The 23,534-nt window shown below is 43.6% G+C and overlaps 1 protein-coding gene across 2 annotated transcripts in view; it reads right to left on the bottom strand.

Moving 5' to 3' along the window:
- ERGIC1 (endoplasmic reticulum-golgi intermediate compartment 1) overlaps positions 1–23,534 on the bottom strand; it is a 56,123-nt gene that overhangs the window by 20,225 nt on the left and 12,364 nt on the right. For both annotated transcript variants that reach the window (XM_048960965.1, XM_048960963.1), the window contains exons 2-3: positions 15,361–15,422; positions 8,661–8,733 (exon numbers count right to left, since the gene is read on the bottom strand). In XM_048960965.1, coding sequence (XP_048816922.1) covers positions 8,661–8,733; positions 15,361–15,422 — 135 coding nt within the window. The remainder of the gene's footprint in view (positions 1–8,660; positions 8,734–15,360; positions 15,423–23,534) is intronic.

Genomic DNA, 23,534 nt, shown 5'->3' with positions numbered 1-23,534 from the left:
ATACATCTCTGGACCACAGTGAACTGCCTGCCCTGTGGATTCAGAAGAAACAAGTCTTCAGACTGAGAAACACACAGCTGCCAATTTCTTTCCAAGTTAATTACTCACAGGTCAGTGAGGTTTGCAGACACTCATTTAAAACCAGCACAGCATTTGTCTTCAGCTTCACAGCCCTACCTTTCTCTGTTTTTAATTGGCTTGACAAGTTGCTTGCAATCATTACTCAACGTATTTTTCAAGTGATTAACAAAAATGACACAGAGGGAGTGGTGAGATTGCTCATCAGCGACCTAGTTAGAAGCTCCTTGGCTGAGCCTTCTCCTTCCAGGTGGAATGTGTTAAATCTTCTATGTATTCATCACTGGCAGACTAGGTAGTGATTGGGATTAAGTCATATGTCCAAATACAGGGGTAAGGAGTACTCCAGGCAGCAGAAGCATTACTCCTCCAAAGCACCACATCTCTCTCCTCCCTCCCAGCCCCCAGCCTGATTTCTCCCCAGCTCCTCATTGCCTCAGGTGTGACCACGAGCAGCACAGCCAACTCCATGCTTCTGATGAAAGGGAGCATCTGTGTCAGGGCTAGCACAGAAAGACTTCAGGTTTGGCACCTCAGCTGATGCAGCCCAGATCTTTGGAGTGAAACTCTAAGAAGTTCACTAGTTGTATTTGCAAATTTCCAGTTCTGAACAAGGCAGACAATGAGCCCCCAGGTGTGGTGCTTGAGCAAATGCCCATAGGCCTTCTGGAGATAAGTAAGCAAGAAGTGGGTGCTGGTAGAAGTCAAAGGATAAACTGTGTACACAGAGCCTCTTGAAGCTTTTACACAGGAAGACAAAGAGGTGAGATCACTCAATCACAGACTGGATCACTGAGGCAAAGAGAAGTAGGCCACTGTGCCCGTGTCATGTGGCCCATTAGTTGCAGAGATAAGAGACACTGGCTTCCCGTTTGGAACTCCGGTCATGAAACCACTTGTTCCTAGCCTGCCTCTTGGGCAAGGCTCACGGCCATTTCCTTTTCCTCATCACCCTGCTCTTCTCCTTAACCCCATTCCCAGAAGATTTCTTAGCAGGGGCTCAAAACTGCACTCTGCACTGACCTGCTCTGCTACTGATGTGCCTCTCCTGAAGGGGACCCTAGGGCACAGTGGGAACATACGCAGGCTAAGCTTGCCAGAGCAAACCTTAAAAGGAGATTTATCCTCTTTCAACAAACTGGAAATTTTACTCCCCAAATGCTTTCTGGAAATCTCACAGGTAAAGCAGATATCCAGGGTCAAGGCTGCTACTTCATGGATATCCGCCTGAACCACTGCTGCCTAAGTCTGGGCTGGTGCTCTTGTCTCAGTTGCTAGCCTTCTCCCCAGGGCCAGGAAACCAAATTGCACACAGCCTTCCTATAATTTTACCAGACAATCCTGGGATGTTGAGAAAAGTAGCATTTGGCACCTCTAGCAACTCCTCCTGAAAGGATAACGTCTCCAGCAGAAAAAAAGAAGCTGGTTTTAACTTATTGCTGTCTATTCTGGAACGTAAAGTATCCCAGAATTAAGCAACAGTACCTAACAGTGAATATGAGATGGTCAAAAGGGAAATAAAATCTGAGGTCAGGCAGAAGCACACTGTAAACACAGCTGCTTCTACAGTTCTTTAGGGAGGCAGCATATAGGGTCATATTGTAAACTAGAGATGGCACACATCTCCTCTTCCAAAGACCCCAAAGAAGTAGGAATTGGTATTTTACTGGTTGTTGTTAAAAGTCCATTTGAACAAAAGAGGTGCAATAAAGCAAAGGTGAAATGCAGAGCTATGAAAGTGTAATAGAGCAATAGGACACTTAAAAGTGCACCTCACCCTGAGCAGGGCCTCCCATCACTGCTTCAAGGAAATGGAGGAAAGTTTCCCTACGCTGCAGGAGCAGTGATCCACACAGAAAGAATCTGCTTCACTTCTAGAAAGAGCCGCTTTGAAATACTTCCCATTCCTGAGCGATGCTGCTGGGAGATAGATGCTCATCCCATCTGCATACAAACTTGTAGCATTACACAGAAGGAGTTGGCTAAGATTGCAGATCTTGCAATGGTATGCAAGACAGAGGGGAGAAGAGTAGCACGAGGGCTTAGCATTTCTTTAAGATTTTATCCAAAGACAGACAAACCCATTCTCCACGCTTAGATTTATGACACAACAGCTTTGTTTCCCCAGAAACAAAACTTCTCACATAACTTATTTCCACCTAGCAACCCTGGCCACTAATGTTAGACGCTTTGCACTTCCAAAGCTAACAGCCCATGGAGTCCAAGAGGGGCCACGAGGCATCAGGCTGCTCAGTGCCTCACGCTCTGCCTGGATGCTCTCTAAGTACATCATCCTCATTCTCTGTATTCCATGGCCTAGCCTTTGCTTCAAATTGCAACTTTTTTTCTCCCTCATTTACAGCAAACAGCCAGGCTGCCTCCTCCCAGCCATCAGCCATAAAGCTAGAAAATACAGCCACTTACTCCACAAGCTGCCTTTTACCTCATCCTCCGACTGCCAGGAAGCATTCTGCACTCTTGAGTCCCTAAGCCTGAGGGGAAAAATAATTACTCCTTCTTGAGGGAGTTCAAAGATTCTCTCAAGGGATTTTCTCGGGCAAATTCTACGAGTCCTCTTGACTTCACTTACCATTCCAGCTCTCATCATTCACCTTCCACAGACACAACCATCCTAAATCAAGAGGCCTGCACAACCTCCTCGTTTGTGCCAAACAAGAGAAGACATAATATAGGAAAAAAAACCCACTGTAACATCATTTTCACAATTTGTGCAAAGAAAGAAGCAAGTCAGCAAACTCTCTGCTGTGTAATAAATTGCACGTATCTATCGCTCTGCTGCTTGTAAGCTTCTTCTCTGCCCTGAATGTCATCAATTCACCATTTAGAAGGTCTCTGTCCCACTTTATGTCCTTGTCTTAGCTGTAAAGCACAGAAAACACTGTCCTACAATGAAGGAATTACAGCTCTCCAGGAGGCAGGAAGAAGAAGGCTTCCAAAGACATCAACGTAGATTTGAGTCAGAAATTTCGAATGACATCATGGCACCACCTTCCGCTTCCTGCTAACCTGTACATGGACGTTAGGACAAATGGCACAACAGCACAAATAAATAACACCTTTTATTAGGTAATCTCCAAGTTACAACGCAAACATTAATTAAGCTCCTTAACACCTCTGAGGTAGTTCAGCTGAGCATTATATCCTACAGAAAAGTGTCTGTCTCAAGGTCAGTCCATACTGAGAGCAGGATTACAACTTCCATTCCCCACCGACTACCAGGCCATGCTCTACCCGCTGTTCGAGCTTGCTCCACTATTTCATCTGCTTCAACTGGATGAGCCAGTGGGGCTGGACCCGCACCTCCAGCTTAGTGCCTGGAATCCAGATCAGAACATACAAGTTGTAGCAGTGTGCTCCCGGTGCAGACAGCTCATGCTCCGAGGCTACCATTTCTCACAGGAGGAATGCTTATTGCACCAGGATCACCCTATGCTGCTCACAACAGCTACAGCCTGACCCTGCAAGTCATTATGAGAAATCACTATGAGACAAAGCCACAAGACACATTTCAAATACCCCAGAGAGCCTAAGGGACAGAAAAGATGACAGGGTATGATAACAATTCTGCTTCACTGCAGGATCAGTCTTGGGCATGCAAACAAACCCTGTGTAATCAAGCAATGTTAGTCTCAGAAGCAGCTAGCTTTCTGCTTCCTCCCATTTTTGGAGTACTTGATAACCTGCACAGACAAGTTGTGCTGCATGCAGTGCGGCCCCAGCACCAGAGCTGGGCTGTGTGACATGCACAGATCAGCAAAAATATTTTTGAAAAGATTAAAACAAGGTGGGTGTCCTCTGTGAATGATCTGGCCACCTTAAATGAACAGCTGATTTTGACATTGCTGATAAGTTATGCTTATATAGAGAGCTAGTATTTTTATTGTAGATACTGTGCTTGCATAATTACCTTGCAGGAGGACACAGACATTCAAGCAGCAAAGTTGTCACTCGAGCCTGTTCAGTGTCAGCTACTTCATTTCAAACAAACAAACAAGCAAAAAAACAACAGCACAATAACAACACCAGCAGAAATAGTCTGCTGCTTTTACATAGTACGCTGTGCCAGATGAATTGTTGTTTGGCAGACACATTCATACCACAAATAGCACATTCATACCCTCCTACCCCTTCCCCTAGCTGCCAATGCAACACAGACTAGATTACTTAATTACATCTCTCCTACTAATGATGGAATACTTGGAAAACTCTTATTGATCACATAGAACATAATTCATGACCTAATTACAGTCGTAAAACTGCAGGATTATCATCTTGCCAGCTATTAACTTCTGGAATTGATCTGGGTTAATTAGAACAGAGATAGGTGATCTCTGCATTCTTGATTTGCAGCATAACAGCAAGATGAATGAGGAAGGCTGTTAAAGGTAGCACAAGCAATTCCTAGCGCTCACTCTACTCTCAACCAACTGCCCATCCTGCTCAGGAAATACCTGACACATTTAACACTTGAGCTTCATGTCTCCAGCCATTTGAGTCATTTGCTCAGTGGGACAAGCATCTTTGATACTGTAATATTGCAGATGCTCAAATGTGGAGCATGGACCTCCTTTGCTTTATCTGTCTTTTACAGAACTGAGGCATTAGATCTAAGTTCTTGCTCTGTCTGTTCTGAAGTATTCAGTCATTCTCTGGATAGAAAAAAAACAATCATGAACATCCTTGATTTCCAGAGTTCACCCTTCTCTTAACTGCAATGACAGGTTGTGGTTGAGCCGAGGAAGAAAAACGTTTTTCCTCACCAGCACTTCACAGTGCTTTTCCTGGAAAGGATGCAGTCCCATCTAGGAACCAAGCTTCAGCTTCCTTCATGGCTACTCAGAGGAATGCCTGTTAGAGTCATGCAGTGGATCTTTAACATGACAAATTAGAAATTTTCTAGCTTGCTCTGGACTCATCTACACAGGAAGCTAGTAAGCAATAAAATAGGATGTGCATTTATAGTGTGTTACCTATGCCACATTAATTTCCTGCATGCCCACTGTAATGTGTCCAGTATCTTAATCCAGCTTCCTAGCTGAAGCAAGCTTCCCTGCCACGGACGCGAGCTGGGTGCTCATTAGACATGCCCACACACTGAGTTATGACACACCTACTGTTACGCACAGTCTTCCCCACATCGATAATCTGTTTGGGTTTAGTGTTATGACTGCTATCCTCAAGATGAAGGTGTAATTTCTTGGCCTTCTGCCACATGGGCAAGCTGAGATTGCAAGCACTAAGACAACGGGCCGGCCCAGGAAAAAGAGATTTGAAGTTGGGCAAGAGTGACCACACAGATTTCTAGCAATAACAGGACTTCAAATTGCTACAATCATATGAATGCAGAAGGAAGTCCAACAGTGGGAAGAAGCTTAGGGGTTAATGTGGTGCAGAGCAGACCTTATTTTCTCATGTTAGAACACATGAGTTCAGCAAACCATACCAACCACTCTTTTCAAACCTAGATACCAAAAAACCCATTGGTAAGAGTCAGACAGCTAACCCTGTGGGTACCACTGCTGTTGAGGTTGCTGCTGACTTGCCCTGAAGCTGGATGTCAATGCACACACCCACTCCACACACTATTACTGGGCATAACAGGGCTATGAAGTAAGCATGGATTAACAACAGTGAACCTGGTTCGTCTCTGATGTAAGGAACCAGACCAGGTGCTCTTGATTTCAACTTGCCATCAAAAATGTGCAGCTATTCCCATGCAATCTGGCTTTGTAAAGTACATGACTGCTTTAGGGGAAATATTACACAAAGACTGATGAAGTCTTCTAATTCAGCTGGCACTGGCAAAGCAGGAAAGCTCATCCTGTACAAGAGCATACTCTAGTTAATCATTCAAATTCTGGCTGGCACTAGGAAATTTCAAGCTGGGAGGGTATCTTGTGCAAGAGATAGGAAAGATACAAAAGAAATTCGATACAGAAGAAACTTGAAGCTTGCAATAAAAGGTGATGGGTATTGAGCAGTTTGCACAGAAGGAACCTTCTGCATCTTGAATAGTATTTGGTTCCTGGCAAACAAAGGCTCAAAACATTTTTCTGAGTTAGTATCTCCACTGTTACCTGCCATCACCCAGTTTCTAATGATGGTTAGAACTAACAGAGTTCTCACACTGTTTCAGACCACATACAGCTCTCCACAACTGCACCCATGTTCCGAACCATCAGACTGTGCTGCCTCACAATGTAGTATCAGTAGCACATTTTAAAGGGAGGCAGGAGAGGTCAGCAGCATCTCTGAACACCTCTAAAGTGCTATGGGCTTCCCAGAAAAGAAAGCAATGAGTAAGAAATGGAACAAGAAGAGTACTCCTACTTCAGAAGTCACTGAACTGGGAAGCACCTCTTAAGAGTCATTCTGAAGTATTTCCGTTGTAACGGAGCAAGCCTATTCACAAATGCAGTGGGTTCACTGTTCCCAACAAGAGGGAATTTGATGACCCACAGCTCATCAAAAAGAGGTGATCACATTCAGTAAGCTGTTGTGTTGGACAGTCCGTGACACAGCAGTTTCCTGCATTCACCTCTGATTCTTCCATGACATCCTCCCTAAAATTTTACTGCTTCACTGTTCACAAACACCTCCTCCTTTAGTCCCTGCTGGGAAAGACAGCTTACCAACTCGCTGAGGTTCCAACCAGAATCCTCAGTATTCACAACTCAGAGCACCTCCAGTATCTTCATGGAGAATGCATCGTCTTGTTCAGAAAGTCACAATATGAAACAAGCACAAAGCCTCAGAGAATCACACAGCTTTGCTGTTCAAAAATAAACCCACAGTCAGGAAATAATCACTACATAGAGAAACATACACTCTGCTAGATCAAAATTAGGTAAATATTTCTAATTCCTCTTGTAAAAAACTAACAAAAAATCAGGTAAGTAAATGAGATCTAAGAGAAGAGCAACAAAAAGTACTTTTTTACTTGAAGTAATCTGTCTAGAGTTTTTTTAAAACAAAGAAATCAAGAATTTCTCACATTTAGCTCCTGAGAAAAGTAGGTGAATAAGACGAGCCTAGTATTTTAGCAAAAAAAAAAAGCATGAATTGAATTCAAAGAAATGGCAAGGGGGTAAGAAACATGAGATACCATCTCTGAAAGAAAAGTGCAACAGGCATAAAAATCAGCTAGAGCTAGATTACACTATTGTCTTAAGGTTAAACATTAAGGTTCAAGTTATTCTTTAAGTTAAATTCTTGATCCAAGTCAGAGATGAACAATGAAAAGGTACGAGGTGATCAGAACCAACGCAAAGCGCAGTTGGTCAAAATACAGCATAGAAGTCTTGTGCCTTTCAGAGCTTTTGTGCTCAGCAGTGACATCTGTGGCTGTGAGGACCATCATGCCAGTCCGACTGAAGTTCCGCCCTTCCTAACTCTCCAGGAAAACTGCATCACAGTTGGGTGAGCTCACTGCCACGTCAGTAGGATTACGGAGGACGTTTCCTAGAACCCCAAACAAAGGTACTTAGGTTAACAGTTACCAAGAAAAGTCGACTTTGAGGCATGAGGAGTGTAAAAACAGAAAAAAAAACACCCAACAATCTGATCAGTGTAAATATTCATGCTATGAGCAATTTTTTAAACCCTGAAGTATTACTGGTTTGCTCATAGTAGGTCCAGAAGAGATCACCCAGGTACAATTCCTCTTCAGGCACAAAGTCTGTCAAGTAAATTTTCAAGTAAGGCTTGAAGGCACAAAGAATGAAGACAAAACACATGCCACAAGTAAAGTGATCTGCATGTATCAGATATTCAGTTCAATCTGACATCAGAAGAAAAAAAAAAGATTATTAATATTAAACTAATAAGCATTCACATTTTATACAACTCATTTTCTCAAAAAGCATCTCCAAAAATATACAGCGAAGACCAGCAGAATGCAACCCTCATTCTACCCACAAAGAAGGCAGGGGAAAATAAAAGGTTTTGTCAGAGATCCCAGGGATCCACAACAATATCCCACACTCCCAGAGCACTGGTAGAGTGGTTTCAACCAGTAGGCACCACACATTTCAACTTAAGGTATTGCTGATGAAAAAGACACTGATTCAAAGTGAATCTGGAAAAATAAACAAGTACAGAGAAAAGAATGTATTCAGGAGGAGAGAGGAAATCAATCTCTTAAGAGGAAAATAAATGAAGAACTTAAGGAGGAAAAGGGAACCTGCAGCAGATCGGCACCAATCTTAGCAATCACAGTGCCTAATGCCCATCTATCATCAGAGAACTGAAGAGGAATGGGAGCTTATTCATCCTGTTCAAGAGACAAATCTAGTATGCAACTGATAAAGGATTGGGCAGGCCTGGAACAATTTTCTGTAATATAAATATTTTAGAACAAAGTTTGCCTGGCTTATCTCAGTAAAATAAAAAGCTGAATGAATGACTGAGTATTTCAACTCAACCAAAAGGAATCCTAAACCATGAGAGAACTAACTGGGTAGTGAAATTACCGGCACATTTTTCCAAGGTAATGGAGGACATCCATAAAGAATCATGTATAAACATACATTCAAACAAAGGAAAACATGGTTACTACTTACATTTCAGTGGCTATGAATCCGGTGAGCTCAGACAGGAAGAGAAACAGTATGAAGAGACAGCAGCAGACAGAGACTGGAAAAGAGGAAAGTTGAGGAAAAGGTTAGTTTATATCTCTAACAAAGACACAAACTGTTTTCACACGGGCAGATCATTCCCCCTGCAAACATGCCATCCAGACACATCTAACAATTAACAATTTTTCTGTAGAGACAACACCAGGCCATCCAAGCAGTGACTTCAGTGGCATGCCAACACTCGGCGTCTTGCTGGGTATCTTAACTCTTGGCCTACCTTCTCTGCCATGATTTCCATCTCGCCACAGCTCCTGTGTTCTTCACCTCCAACACACTGTGCTGGTCAACCAGCTCTCCCTCCCCTTTCACAAAAGTGCTTATCAGCAGTACTTCTTTTGGAGCCCTTGCTTCATGCTGAATTTTATTACACTAAAACCTCCTTAAGAAGAGGGAAGGAAAAAAAAAAAAAGGCATTTCCTTGCTTCAGAAGCACACAATCAGTTATGTTGTGTTTTGTGGATTAGGAAACATTTTGGTTCTTTGTCAGGTTCTAAGGCTATGCACGTGCTGTCTCACAGCCTGTACTACATGTGAGACAGAGCGGGTACTGCAGAGACTGTTGTGATAATGGACTAGTCTAAACAATGCCTCATTCTCCTCTTATTTCTCCATTTGCCAACATACTCTTCAGAGAAGACAAATTTGTAGCCAAGTCATTACTAAGAACCTGGACAAGTCCTGCGTCAGTTCTAAGAAAGCCAATCTACAGTTAAAAGAGCGGAGCCAAAAGTTGCCAGTGTATTCTTTGTCACTCTTCATCAGAAACTGTTCAAAACATCACACAGTGACATTCATGCAGCAGCATCAGTTTCCTGTACAGGAGGAGCTTGAAGGAAGGAAGGAATGGCTGTGAGTCTCACTGAGTAGGGATGATTAGACACGGATGTGCCAACTCAAGGAGATGGGGTTGTATTAAATAAAATATCCAACTTCATCATGAATCATTACACAAAAGAGTAAACCAGGAAATGGCATGGCAGCAGACACAGTCTGGTTCACCCCTCAGTCCCAGCAGAGTAACAGTGACCAAGCACTCTTTGGAAATGACCATTTTACCACAGCCACTAATTAAGATTGAGAAACGTGTAACAAAAACCCTGTTCCTCAGCTTTACTCCACATGACCCATACAGCCTGAATATCCTTTCCTCCAGAAGGCTCAAGCTACAATTGGCTGGAGAGCAATTTAAATCAAACTATTGCGCCTCTCCACTGTCCCTTGGTACAGAGCATGGGAGGCATGGGAACAAAAGGGGAGGTACTTAAAGCAAATACCAACAGACCCTTGAGTGACCTGAAGTTCTGTGCTTCACTCTTCAGATTAGTCAGTCTGTAGATCTGAGGAAAGAGAAATACACAACTTCCCCTTCTTCATCAGTCATTTCAAGGGTGGATTCATTTACTGACCCTCTCAGAAGTGAGGAGGATTAAAAGAGATGCCAAAAAGCCATTAAATAGGATGAAGAAAAAGGGGAAAATGAAGTCAAAAATCAGTAGGAAAACGGAAAGCCAGCGAGGATATTCATTGGAAAAGAGAAACCTCAGATGGTCAGACAGTCAATCCCAGGTCCTGGCTGTGAAGATGCAGAACACCACCACACTGCTGCAACCCAGCTAAGCCACCAGCACAGTGTGTCATGGGGGTGGAGAAGGAACTACTTGAAACACAGCAACAAAGTCTGATGAGAACATATACGCCCATATAAGAGCAGAAAGAAAAGCAGTCGGGCACAAGACTAGTTGATCCAGTGTTTCTCACCATTAATCACCAAACAGACACATAAGATCTCTGATCTTGGCAGTATGCAGGGGAGAATGTATGATTGAGACAATTCTTTCAGCTGCTTTCCATACACCCTTTTGCCATGTTCTCATTCTGTAGCAGTTTACCACAGCATCAGACAGACCTCTCTGCTCTCCATCACTTCTTTGCAAGCTTGGTACTGATGCCAATTCTCACCCAGAGCTTTCCTCCTTTTCCAGCTTTTCACTTTCTTCTCTGTCATTTTCATTATCAAATTACCTCCTCCTTTCCTGGTATACAAACTACTATCTTCCTTAAGTCCCTTTTCCAATCCAGCTCTTCCAGTGAAGACCCATGACAATACATACTAAGTACAATAAAATTACAAAAACCTGCACATAAGAAGTCCTGCAAGAATGTCCTGAAACAGCTGGTGGGGACTGATTTCCAAAGGCCTTTGATACTTCTGTCAGTGTTTGAACTGCACAGGCAGTTTTCAACCTACAAAACAGATTACTGAGAGTTTACACAAGGACAGGTCTGGAGAAGATGAATGGGAAACAACGACTCACCTTACTCCCAGTACAAGAATGCAATGGAAGGCTGAGCTTTAAAACAAGAGGAGAGAGTTTTTCTTCTATGGGACACTTGGCATTCTGAAACCCCCCAATGTCAGGGAAAGTCTAAGAGACTTAAAGAAAGAAAAGAATCAGACATGCCTAGAAGAAATCCATTGATGGCCACTAAACACAAAAGAACCACCTCTGTCTCAGCCAAATGAGGGATGTTTGGGCACTGTTTCACCTGTCCTCGTGCTCTCAGCATCTACTGCTGATCACTACCTTGAAAACTACACTTGGCTAAGTGGAGCTTTGCAACAGCCTTGCTAGCATGGCTGCTCTGGTGTTAAAGCATTCCTGTACGTGCACATCTCCAGAGCAGGGGGTGACGGGTGTCTTTGGCATCACACTTACACAAAAGCTTTATGCTTTGAACCATCTCTCGCTGCCAAAGTGCCCCTCTCCTTAGTGTACACAGCTGTATGCAGGCACATAAACACTCTCAGTGTGACAATGTACACACATAGTTTCAGCTACTTATTGCATAGTGAAGACCTGTACTTGCTTCCATGCAAGTGCATGGTTCCAGCCACTCATATATGATAACTATATTTCATCTGGAAAAGCAGATTAAAGACTAGGATCAGATAGAATAGGAAAAATTAGTGCTTAAAGCTTAGCTTAACTGCAAGGGCACTGTGATGTTCCCACAGAGCTTAAAGGACAACATAAGACAGGTTTTTTAAAACTCTAGTAGGACAAAGTGATCAATATATCCCAGATTGCTCATTGTAGACACACTGGAATGTGCTTTTCTTGAAAAATTCCAAAATGATGAAAAATTCTACCAAGGACTTTTTTCAACATTGGCTTCTACATCCTCACCCTTCTGCACATATCTCTTTTAATATACACCCCCATCTAGGTACATTCCTAACTCTCCCTCCCCACCCTTCAATAAATGAATAAAATGCACACTGTTTAACAACACACAGACTGAAGGAGTGAATCTTTGTCTATATTAAGGCATAAAATTAATAGTATTTATTGTACAATGAAGCAAACTGCTATGAAGTACAAGGATTGGGTCTTGTTACAAATGACACGTGAATCATAACTTTGATATTTCCTGATGTGTATTTAAAACTCCAGCCTCCAAACAGCATAGAGTATTTCTGGATAACGTTACCATGTGTGCATACAAGACATGCATGCAAACTATGCATCCACGCTGACTGTTAAGCAGAAGGATTGCTACAGCAGCTGTTCGAGTCGCAGGCCTCTCTCTGAAGAAGTCAGACTGCTGCTGTCCAGATGCCAGCTGTCAGACAGCCAGGGCATGTGCCACTGCTGCCTACATACCCAAACATGGCCAGTTCAGCACCATGGTAATCAGGGCTGTTAGAAGGGCCGTGTGCTGGCCTCACAGACACACTGCACCGGGGTCAGAAGGCTTGTGAGGACTGGCACAACACCTGGTGGAAGAGGGACAGCAACGGCATGACTGTTTTAGTGGCACACTAACTGATCTGAAAGAAGAGATTTTTACTGAGAACAAGGGTGCCTAACTACTGCCTGCCTTTCGCAGTAGTCTTTGTGTGTGCTGTTCTGTGCAAACCCTACCACTAAACTATGGGGGACTGCTCTTGGTTCCTTTGTTCCTACTAGTTTTTAGTAGCCAGAAGGGTTGCTGCACAGATCCAGAGTATCTTATATGCAATGTGCTTTCGAAATTACAAAAGCCTACAAAAAGAAACCCTCCAGTTGGATTCTGAACTTGCCCACAGACTCTTCTCCAAAATACCTTCACACTTATTTGGAGCTGCCTCTTTCCTAGCAGTTGGCCCCTTCACCCCTGTTGGTTGGATACAGCATTGGTACTCACATCTCTTTTCTTTTGTAATTTGATCTATTCCTTCCTCCCTAATAAACCTCAAGCTTCTAAAACAGAACAAAAAACAAAAAACAAAAACAACCCCTCAAACAAGTAAATAAACAACAAAACAAACAAGAAACCCCCACACAAAAAGGCCTTCCCTCCCCCCAAATACAAACACAATTGGAAGAATCCTGCTTTAATCTGCTCCCATTCCAGAAAGCACCAGAAACAACACTCAGCTGAAATCACACAGGAAGGACTACAAAGTCAGATACTACGGGCTATTTTGTATCAACCCTGTAAGAAGAGTAGCACCCTCCCCTACCTCCAAGCCTCTATTATGGTTAACACCTGAATTCCCTGAAGCATTTATCTCAAACTCATGAGACCTTCCCAGGCTTCAAACTGCCATGGCAATGGGCTGGTCTCATTCATGGCCTCCTACAACACTCAAGATTACTGGCTTTCAAATTACAAGTCACAGGCTTGGTCAGACAGAAAATCCATTAGGAGAGCTGCATCCAGGATCCTCACACGCAAAGCTACCACAGGTTGTTGGCTGTCTGTGTGTGTGGTTCAAAAGCTTCTATCAGCCTCTCTGCAAACACTCTGACAAAAAGAAGGAGAACCAGTTAGAGAAGAAAAATCAAAGCCTGAGAAGCTGCAAATAACAATAGAGAGAAATAAGTCAGCTAATAACTTTAAGTAAGAGTCACAGCCTCCAAGCCTTCCCACAACACACTTATCACTTAAGCTGTTTACTGCAGATCTGAAAGCCTAATGCTGCTGGATGGCCTTTGATGGGTTTTTTGTTTCTAAAACATTTTCTTTTGCAGGTGATTCATAACAAGACAAATTCTCAAAGACAGCCCAGTTATACTGTGGGAACTCCTCGTTTCCAAAACAGAAGAGAAGGTAGAATCAACTAAACAAGTTCAAAGTGTTCTTTCAAAACGCTCAATCTCATACACCTCTAAATTACTGAACAGTTTTACTCAAGCTCTTTGTTTACTGTCTCAGCAAAGCAAAGAGGGAATTGACTTGCAAGAAATTCGGTGGTCAGGATAACAAGAGAGGACAAGGACTCCCTGAAAGTAAATATTTACAATGACAAGCTATATTCACAGAAACACAGAATAGTTGAGGCTGGCAGGGACTTCTGGAGATCATCCCATCCAATGCCCCTGAAAAAAAAGGGTCAGATGAAGCGTGTTGCTCAGGGTCAGGTCTACTGGTTTAGAATATCCCAAAGTTGGAGACTCTACACCACCGGGCAACCAGCTCCAGGGCTCGACCACCCTCAGAGTAAGAAGCGAGGAGTTCCTTTAGCTCACAAAAGGCTCTGCTTCGTGTCCCATTGATTCACTGCTGTTGACTCAGTTCTATTTGGTGCCTGTTGTCACCAAGGGATATGACATCACTCACGTCAGCAATGACATACAAGGCTACTGACCCATCTACAAGAACGGATGAATGGAGCACAACTGCATGATCAAAGGAAGTCACTGTTCAATGGAACAGGAAAGCTGCAATAGGCATCTAATTACAGACTTGGCAGGACCAACCTGATCAATGTTTACCACTCTACACAGTGCACTCACTGGATATAATTGTGTGAAATTGCATTACTCAGCCCACAGCCTACCTCAGGAGGAGGAAGGAAGGAAAAGAGGCTCGAGGCAAGAGATTTGTATCAGCTGAAGTCTCTGCACTGATACACAGGAGTGAGAGTGGATCACTATCAGTGGTTTCTGACAAACTAATTATTGTCCTTTAAAAGCATGACAAATAACAATAAAATAAGATCTCCGCTCATTAGCCCCATCTACAATGTCAGATGAATCCCCTGAGTACATTGTGACAGAAATAACTGTTTCCCAAACCATCCTCTCTGATGGCCACTGCACATTGCCATCCACTCAGCTCCTCATTCAATCGGAAGCCAAAACCTGCATTCTCTATAGAGTAGCAGTTCGGTTCCTCAACTCTCTTCAGTAAGAAATGCAACTGTGAACACAACAGCTATGAGCTGTTCTTCACCATGAAGAGATGCCCATTAGAGACAGGCAAAAAAATCCAGTCGTTCACTCCCCCAGTGTTTGGATCAGACTCACAGCTTCTATTCCAGGGAAGACTCCAGTAAAAACTCTACAGCTAATTCAGTAGCTAGCAGCGTGGGTATTCCAGCTTTAGCTCTTAGGAGCTCCCTTTCATAAGAAGATATCTTTGCTACTTTTTGATGCCGAGAGTCCAAATCCATGCAAATTCCTCCATCACTCAGTGAAACCTTAGGTACTGGGTAAAAAGAGCTGTCTTAGCAACAAAGGACATAATTCCTAGTCTTTTATATTCCTTTGAAAATATCCTGTAAGACACAGAAGCCAAAATTTCTTTAATTTTAGCACAGGGGGATGCAAGGACAGCAAAAAGAAGTGCTACTTACTAATAGCCCCTGTGTAGGTTGGCTGTGTAAGGTCTTTTGGCACCTTCCTGTAGATGTCAAACCTGAAAGAGGAAAAGGAACAGCCATAAACCAGGTGGAATATTTTAATACATTTCACGTCCCCACAGGGATGAATGATGCTGAAGTTTTTTCCATCCAGCTTTCCAACAACATTTTTTTGAGTTTGCAGAAGGATATGAGAAGGAAAAACAAAACAAAACAAAAAGTCCTTTTTCTTTTGTACAGTTATGTAACTGCTCTGCTTTTGGGCTCCAGTTTCCAAAGCACTTCCCTCCGCCTCCCTTGGTTTTGCTGCCATGGATCTTTGCAATCCGAGCTGCTGCAGGTGCCAGGGAAGAAGTCATGCTGGACAAGCTTACAGACCACCGTAAAAGGAAAAGGATACTCTACAGACTCCTGAATATAAAGGCCTGGCAAGAAAAAACAAACAGCAAGACACAACCAACATTTCAACTTGTGTTTTGTATTCCGTGGTAGCCAAAACTCACCAAAACCAGAGCCAGAAATCATGATGTTAAGGCAAGAAACTGACCCTCGGATATTGGATACACAGGAAAAATTAACCCAAGAAGTTTGCAAAATCCATTTTAATATTAGACGGTTGTTTTGATTCAGTCATATCTTTTAATATCCATATGGCTCAGCTTTGCTATTTTAAACTCTCCATGGTTAAACTCTCACTGCCCTTATGATGTTGCTGTATTATTTCCTACCACGTTATATTGCTGCATGTCCAGACTCAATGCAGCTCTTGACATCAGTTTTTCCACCACTCAATAAAAATTAATTAATGCATTAAAAACAACACGCCCTAAAGAAGGAAGTGACTGGTTCTCCCCCTGAATAGACTTCTTTTTTATATAGCACTAGCAAGTGAGATGTGATGCTTTGTCCAGTCCTGGACAGGCATGAGAAACACCAGCTTCCAAATTCCTCCTCTCTATGGCACCATCATCCCCGCGTTGATTCAGGACTTCCTACTACACCAAATGTTACACTGAGAGCTCAAAAACAACAGCAGCATTCTTTCCTTTACTCTGCACCTACATAAATCATCAGTACAATCTGGATGCACACTGTGTGCATTTGCAACACACTATATTAGGACACTATTGCTGTTTTATTCAGAATGTGAAACTGGAGGAAGAAAGGACAAGAGAAGGAAAGATGGTATCATGAACATCGCCTACGCAGTTCACGTCCTGAACTCGCTATGCAATCACTTCACTGTCCTGATGAACCACTGCTTCACCTATGAAATACGAAGAGTACATCTGTTCAGGGTCTCGTGAGGATGAACTCAGCATGTGCAGCATTTCCAAACACAGCTAACAGAGCCACAGCAGCAGGCAGAGTGGCATTTGCTAACCACACACAGCTCTTGCTCATGTGATACCACTGACAGAGCGCCCTGCACGGGATGCCCACGGAGCTGTATGTTTTCATGACTCTATTCCCTGCCATCGCCTAAACAGATCAGTAATATTCCTGAAGCAAAGAGTCCATTTATGGTTCTCCAGCTGCCCTGAGAACATCTGGAAAGTGCTGTTTACATTCTTTCCACGTACACCAAAGCAACAGCAGCAGCAGATGATAAAGCAGCCCAGAGCAGCTGGTGACATCACGGTCTCACGGGCAGAGGAAGTAGCTGATCTTTCCTGCTCACAGCCCATAAAATGCTGAAAGCTGGCAGTACCTCACTATGGTCACAACAACAGATCAACGTGGCTAAAAGAGCTGAGAGAAAGCACACGAAAACGCAGGAGCTTTTCAGTGCGAGTGAACAATTAGAGATAGGAAATACCTCCACACTGGAGTCAGTAAAAACAGCAGTCTGGGATACTATAAAAGGAAATTTTTTCTTACGGTCAGAAATATTTACTAGTTTTAAAACGATGAACCGTCACAGGATTAAGAAAATAATCCCATCTTTTAACTCGGTGGAAAGCTGATGTCACAGCATGCTTCTCTCCTCTCTGCCTGCCATTTTAACCATGTAAATAACACCCAAACCCAACAAATTAAGTTTTACACGGTGCAAGTAAGCTAGGAACAGGCAAAGGCAAAACAGAAAGCTGATGATCAATGGTTCCCAGCCAAGCTCATCAGCTGGCTTCAAGTGCTTAAACAGCAGTTCACTCTCTCGATGTGCTGTTCTGCTTCCCACGTCTTCAACTACATTACATTCTACCTCCTTCCTTGACCACGTCACACAGCTAAGAGATTTAGGCAAGCCTCTGGATCCATTTTGCCTATAGGATGTGGAGTTACATACATGGAAAAGTGAACAGGTTTTACTTGCCCTCAGGTCAGATGTTCCTGCAAGCACTTGCAGGAAAAATTCCAGCAAGCCTCAAGGTTCCTGAAGCATTGGTCACTTGGAAGAGTATTTACATGCTGGGAACAGAGAGGAACCTTGTGCCCTCTCTATTGCAAAAGCTGCCTTACAGATTTCTGATACCAGCACATTCAACACAATGGAAGGTATTACTAATACTGGAGGGAGACTGGATGTTCAGAAGTGTATCAGCCCAGAACGCAGTGAGACACACTGTACTGTGCTGTAAATATCCCTTCAACACACTTGTACTTCCATACTAAACAATCATAAGAAACCAGGGCACAGATTTCCAGCACATTCATCGCCTCAAGTAACTGGCAGCTGGCAGTACTGTGGAGCAGTTAACACAGCTTTCACAAAGGCAGACATGACTTTGCACTTACAAAGCATGTAGGCACCAGTTTCCACAGGCCAGCCAGCAGGTTATTTAAACCTGGCTTTTGGCAACTTTCTTCCTTTGCTCACAAAGGCAAGACTTGTAAGGTGAAGGAACACCTCTGAGTCCATCAGCTGACACAGCCATATGTATGAAAGCAACAAGAGTTTTTGCTAGGAAAGCTCTTCCTCCAGGTCATCAGATCCTCACAAAGGGAGGGCTGGACCTTGCAGTACCAGAGCACAAGGCTAAAGATAGCACTGGGCTGTCATCAGTGTTACAAAGGAATTTCCTGACACATCCAGTGTATCTATTGTCTTTTGTTTCAATGGGCAGCATGGATGCAAACAAAGAAGTTATTTGGTAATGTCAGAGTTCCATGGAAGCAATGTTCATGACTAGTGTCAGGGAATGCTACAGCTTTTTCCTATCCAGTGCTGAGGACACAACCAGAAACTTTCTCATCTCCCTGACAGGAATGTCAATGAACTGGTCAAACATCTGTGAGCACAATCCTTGTGCAGAGTCCCACTGAGAGGCTCAAACAGAATCCACAGACCCTAAAATGGTGAAAGGAGATGGGAGATAGAGAGAGGGCTGTCTGATGGATGGGTGTGCAAGAGGCCTCTCACCTCGGTCTCATCGGACTGCAGTGACACAAATGGATAGCAGCGTGAAACTGTAGATGGGTGCAGTTCAATGGAGCCAAATGAAAGGATGGCGTATTTGAAGCACCAGCAAAAGTCCCATGGACTGCAGAGTACACTTAGACTAATATGAGATGCTGCTATTTAAACATTTCTTCTTTGGATAGAAGCATGTGCTCCTGCTGTTGAGTTTCTATGGCTCTAGGAGACTCTGAACAGCACCCAGTTGTTTCACCAGGCACAACCAGATGCAGCAGCACTCATTTGACTGGAGCAGCCACAAACAATTATGTCCAAGGCCAGCTTGGAGGCCAGCAGAGGCAAAGGTAGGTCAGCCTAAGACAACAATACAGGTTGACATCACCAACCCTGGGGTGATTCCTGGCTTTCCTTTCAAATCTATCTGATTGACAGTGCAAGACGGGTGACAGAGAGGGCAGAAGATGCCTACCCAAACACTGCATTTTCTTCAAGCGTGGATACTTCAAATGCCTGTCCTGAGAGCGGGGATGAGCTCCTTCCCACAGCAGGAGCTACTCCAGCTAGAGCATCCTGCACGGCATGCTTCACATGCACCTCAACAGCTTCAAGTCTGGAGCTGAAATTTTTCAGGAAATTAGGTAAGAAACACATTATTCTGCTGCAGATTACCACCTCCCTGAACAGAATAATCCTTTCCATTTTCCTGGGAGTCTGAAGGGAGCTCCAGTGTAATACTACAGTAGCATCTTTGTAAGATGTTGTTATCTTTCTCAAGAGTAAGAAGCAAAAACCTTGAGGCAATACAAAAAAAATCAACACTTGTAAGTACTCAGTGAAGGCTGAATTTGAATGCTGTGTAGCAAAGGGAAACTTGGACACGAATAGGAGCTAACATCAGAGAAGGACAAACAGAGTTCTTCAGTTCTCAGAATTTGTTGCAAGCCTCAGGCGTGCACAGTCCTCACCAGGGCAGAAAGAGGAAGAAAACAGAGGAGCAACGTGTTGGCCACGTTGGCTACCTTAGGCATACGCTGTGAGTACAGCTTATAAATCTGCCTGTGCCACTATACTGAGGCACTGCAAAGAGACTGCAGGCTTCAGCTATCTCTGCAAAGCACTGAAATGGACCTCTGGAGCGAGGAGCAGGGGAGTGTTTTCATGTACCCTTCTGCAAGGTCTGTTTGCCTAGATTTAACTCAGGGGGGGCAAGGGAAAGTTTGTTATGCAGCTCTTGGGACTGCATTTTAGATTGCAGTTAACAAGTAGTCAAGCAAAAGTGCAATACATTCATGTTGCTCTTGGTCACGGAACAAAATTCAGACACTGCAAGTCGGCAGCAGATTAATTTTCTTCCCTTACCACTCCTCAGGTGACTCAAAAATTCAGCTTTAACGTTCACAGAGAGGGGAAAAAATATTTTTGTGCTTTAGGCAGATAAGTGTTTTTCCCCAAGAAAAAAAAAAAAAGAACATTTAAACACCAGTCTTCCCTCCAAACCATACTGGCTTTGTCACAGGTAAATCTGCAGCATGTACTGAAGGTAGAAGGTATCTCCAGGACACAATCATTCATTACAGCAAACGCCATTTCTGATGTTAAAGACAATTTCTAATAAATGATAAAAGCACTGATATTCCACCTTCAGTAGGTCAACAGTGGCACAAATACATCAGGTCGTCTTAGCAGCAGGGGTCCATGGCTCTGATTTACACAGAAGAGTGTGGGTGTCTAAACAATGCTCAATTCCTCCACCTCCTCTATTAACTGGCATTTAAAAGCAGCACCTGTTTTTCAGCAGACTCCACGTTTGATGCCAAGGTCACTAATTTCTGGTGACATTACTCACTCCCAGTAACTGGCCCAGTGCACAACAACCTTAATTCTACAAGACATCAGTAGCGCTGATAGCTTACTGAAGAAAAAGAATGTGGTGTCACTGAACCAATTTGCTTTGTTAACAACTAAGTGCCCCTGGAAGCAACCTGCAGTCATCACAAACGTAAGAGCTGAAACGTAACTCTGTGATTTATTTAGACAAACAACTAAAGATTCTACACAGATTCAACTAAACAAAGGGGGGCCTATTAAGTATAAATACAGAAAGGTAACTTTGAAAATACTGTAAAGGCTCTTGTTAGTCTGGCAAGAAATCAGAAGAATTGCAGAGCCAGAGCTTGTATTCCAGCATGCTGCATGCTGGAGGCCTGCTGTTGGACAAGTGTCATGGTTGTGGCTAGGATAGAGTCAGTTTTCTTCATAGGAGCTCATATGATGTTGTGCTTTGGATTTTTGATGAAAATAGTGGTGATAACACACTGATGTTTTAGTTGTTGCTGAGCAGTGCTGCGCAGAGCCAAGGCCATTTCAGCTCCTTGTGCTGCCCTGCCAGTGAGGGGCTGGGGTACACAGGAAGCTGGGGGATACAGCTATGACAGCTGAGCCAGTCCGGTCAAAGGGACGTCCCACACCATGTGGTGCTGTAGCCAGTGATACAGACTGGGGAAAAGGAGGAGGAAGGGATGATCAGGGTGACAGTGTTCATCTTCCCAAGAAACCATTACATGTGCCGAGCCCTGCTCTCCTGGGAGGGGTTGGATATCTGCCTTGCTTTGCTCACGCACACGGCTATTGCTTTGCCTAGTAAACTGCCTCAAACCATGAGTTCCCAGTTTCATATTTCCAACTCTCCTCCCCATCCCACCCGGGGAGAGTGAGCGAGCAGCTGGGTGGTGCTGAGCCACCTGCTGTACTGGCTCAACATGAGCAGGGTGCATCGTGACCCATCAAATACTGACCCATCACATACGGTCTCTCTCCTAAAGAGACAAGAAAGGCTGTGGGGGAGAGCTCCCTGGGGCTCCCAAGAGACAAAGGGAACAAAGAGATAAGAAAAGGCCGGCTGCTGAGGTCTCCCTACCTGAACTGTCCCAAAGAGCTTTTACGGTCAGGGAGACCCCTGTACCCAATTGCTTCCTTCTTGGCAAGAAACATCCCTGCTCAGAGAAGTAGAGGAGTGGCAGACAGAAAAAGCTTCTGCCCATGTGCTGGTAGTGCCCTCACTCAGCTGAACAGCAAGTAGCACAGCAGATCAGAGATACACTCAAGTACAATATTGCTGCTGTTTTTTCCTATTTGTCAACTCCTTCTCGCAAACCAAAGAAAAGTGAATCAGATTATGGCTGCAGGCCTCAAGTAAAAACAGTCCAAGAGGGCTTGATGTCAGTATTTCTCCACACGGGCGCCAATTCCTGACTAGCACAAAGCCTGCCCGTTCCTTACAAAGTTCATTCGCTGCATACTCACCAGTGAGTGAGGTTACAACACAGAACAGGCAACTCCTACCATTACACCCTGTACCCTGAGCTGTGTGTTCAAGAAATACACAACACGGGTATCTCATGCAGTTTAGGCACTAAGAAAGTCATTCTTAGGAAAAAAAAAAAAAAAAAAAAAAGAAAGAAAAAGGTGCTTTTCATCTACAGAAGACAAAGCACTATATTTGTTGATTTCAGGGTTTTTTTTTTTCAGATGAGTAGGAAAACCACCACATGGTGCACTTCTAGGAACATCTGCTGAATCAAAACAACCACCACAGACCGCTTTTGATGGCAACTACATACACTGTGGAAGGGACTCGAGGAGCAGCAGAGCCATCAAACTGCCTTGGACAGCCACACCTACTGCTGCACACATTCCTTGTTCGGTAATAGCCATCCCAAGGCAGCTCTGTCTGCTAACAGTTTAGAAAACATCTAGCATCCTCTTTTCTTTTTAAGTATCTACTATTGAGACATTCTAAATTAATTCACTTTTTAGGATGCATCCTTCTGAATGACACTATACTCTTTAATAACTTCATGCAGACATCAGTGAATTCAGCCACCTGACAATTTTTATTCAGATGCCATAGAAGAGACAAACCACCTTTAACTCTTGGAAGGATTCACTTTCCCTGGAGACAGGGATTCATCACTCTTAATGCCCTTTTCTTCTTACCATTAACCTATCTGCCTCCTCAAAACCTTCTGCTTCATTGTTGTGTTACAGTCATATGATTCAGTGAGCAGAGACCGTTGGGTTCAGTTGCCTTTATTTGACTGCTATTGAACCGATGCACAGACAGACAACCAGCTCTTCCTATAAGTCTACGTAGCTGCATCTAAGTTTGTCATTTCAAGACAGAAAAGCTGTATTAACAGTTCATGAAACCAAGGCAGGTGTCAAGTGGGGAGAATGAGCATGCTTGACCCCACTTTAGGAACCGTGTTCAAGTGCACGCAAAATGAGCTGGAACAACCGCACCGAGTTTTCCACCAGTCCACAGCAAAGCATAATGCACAACTTTCCCTCCTTCTATTACTGCTGCCACCACATCTGGAAAACGCATCCCTGGAGACAGCAGAAGAGTTTATGGACCGTGATTCACTCAGTACCTGCTGCTATTAAGGATACCACTTACAGCTTAGAGTTCTGCAATTTGCTTTGCATGAAATATTTTATCATTTATAAGAAGGACACGGGAAGCAGGAAGAAACTCACTCGCTGTACAGTTGGACCAAGTCCATCTGACATACAAAGACAACTGCGTGTAAACTGACTGCATTTTCTCTCTCCAGGAAAATGTTGTAGGAGGTTGGTGTTACAGAGGGGAGAACAGCATTTTGTGGCTATGTTTGTCTCAGGACCTTCCTTTTGCCCCCAACCATCAGTGCAGGTTGGAGGCAGAAGATAGTAATACCAAGTCTACACTGGATACCTTTTCCTGGATTCAGGGAATCAAAATGAATATATCAGCACACTGTTGTCA

Source organism: Lagopus muta, chromosome 14, assembly GCF_023343835.1.
Source record: "Lagopus muta isolate bLagMut1 chromosome 14, bLagMut1 primary, whole genome shotgun sequence".
NCBI classification, from domain to species: Eukaryota; Metazoa; Chordata; class Aves; order Galliformes; family Phasianidae; genus Lagopus; species Lagopus muta.
The sequence above is the reverse complement of the archived record's forward strand: the minus strand, read 5'-3'. Positions and strand labels throughout refer to the sequence as shown.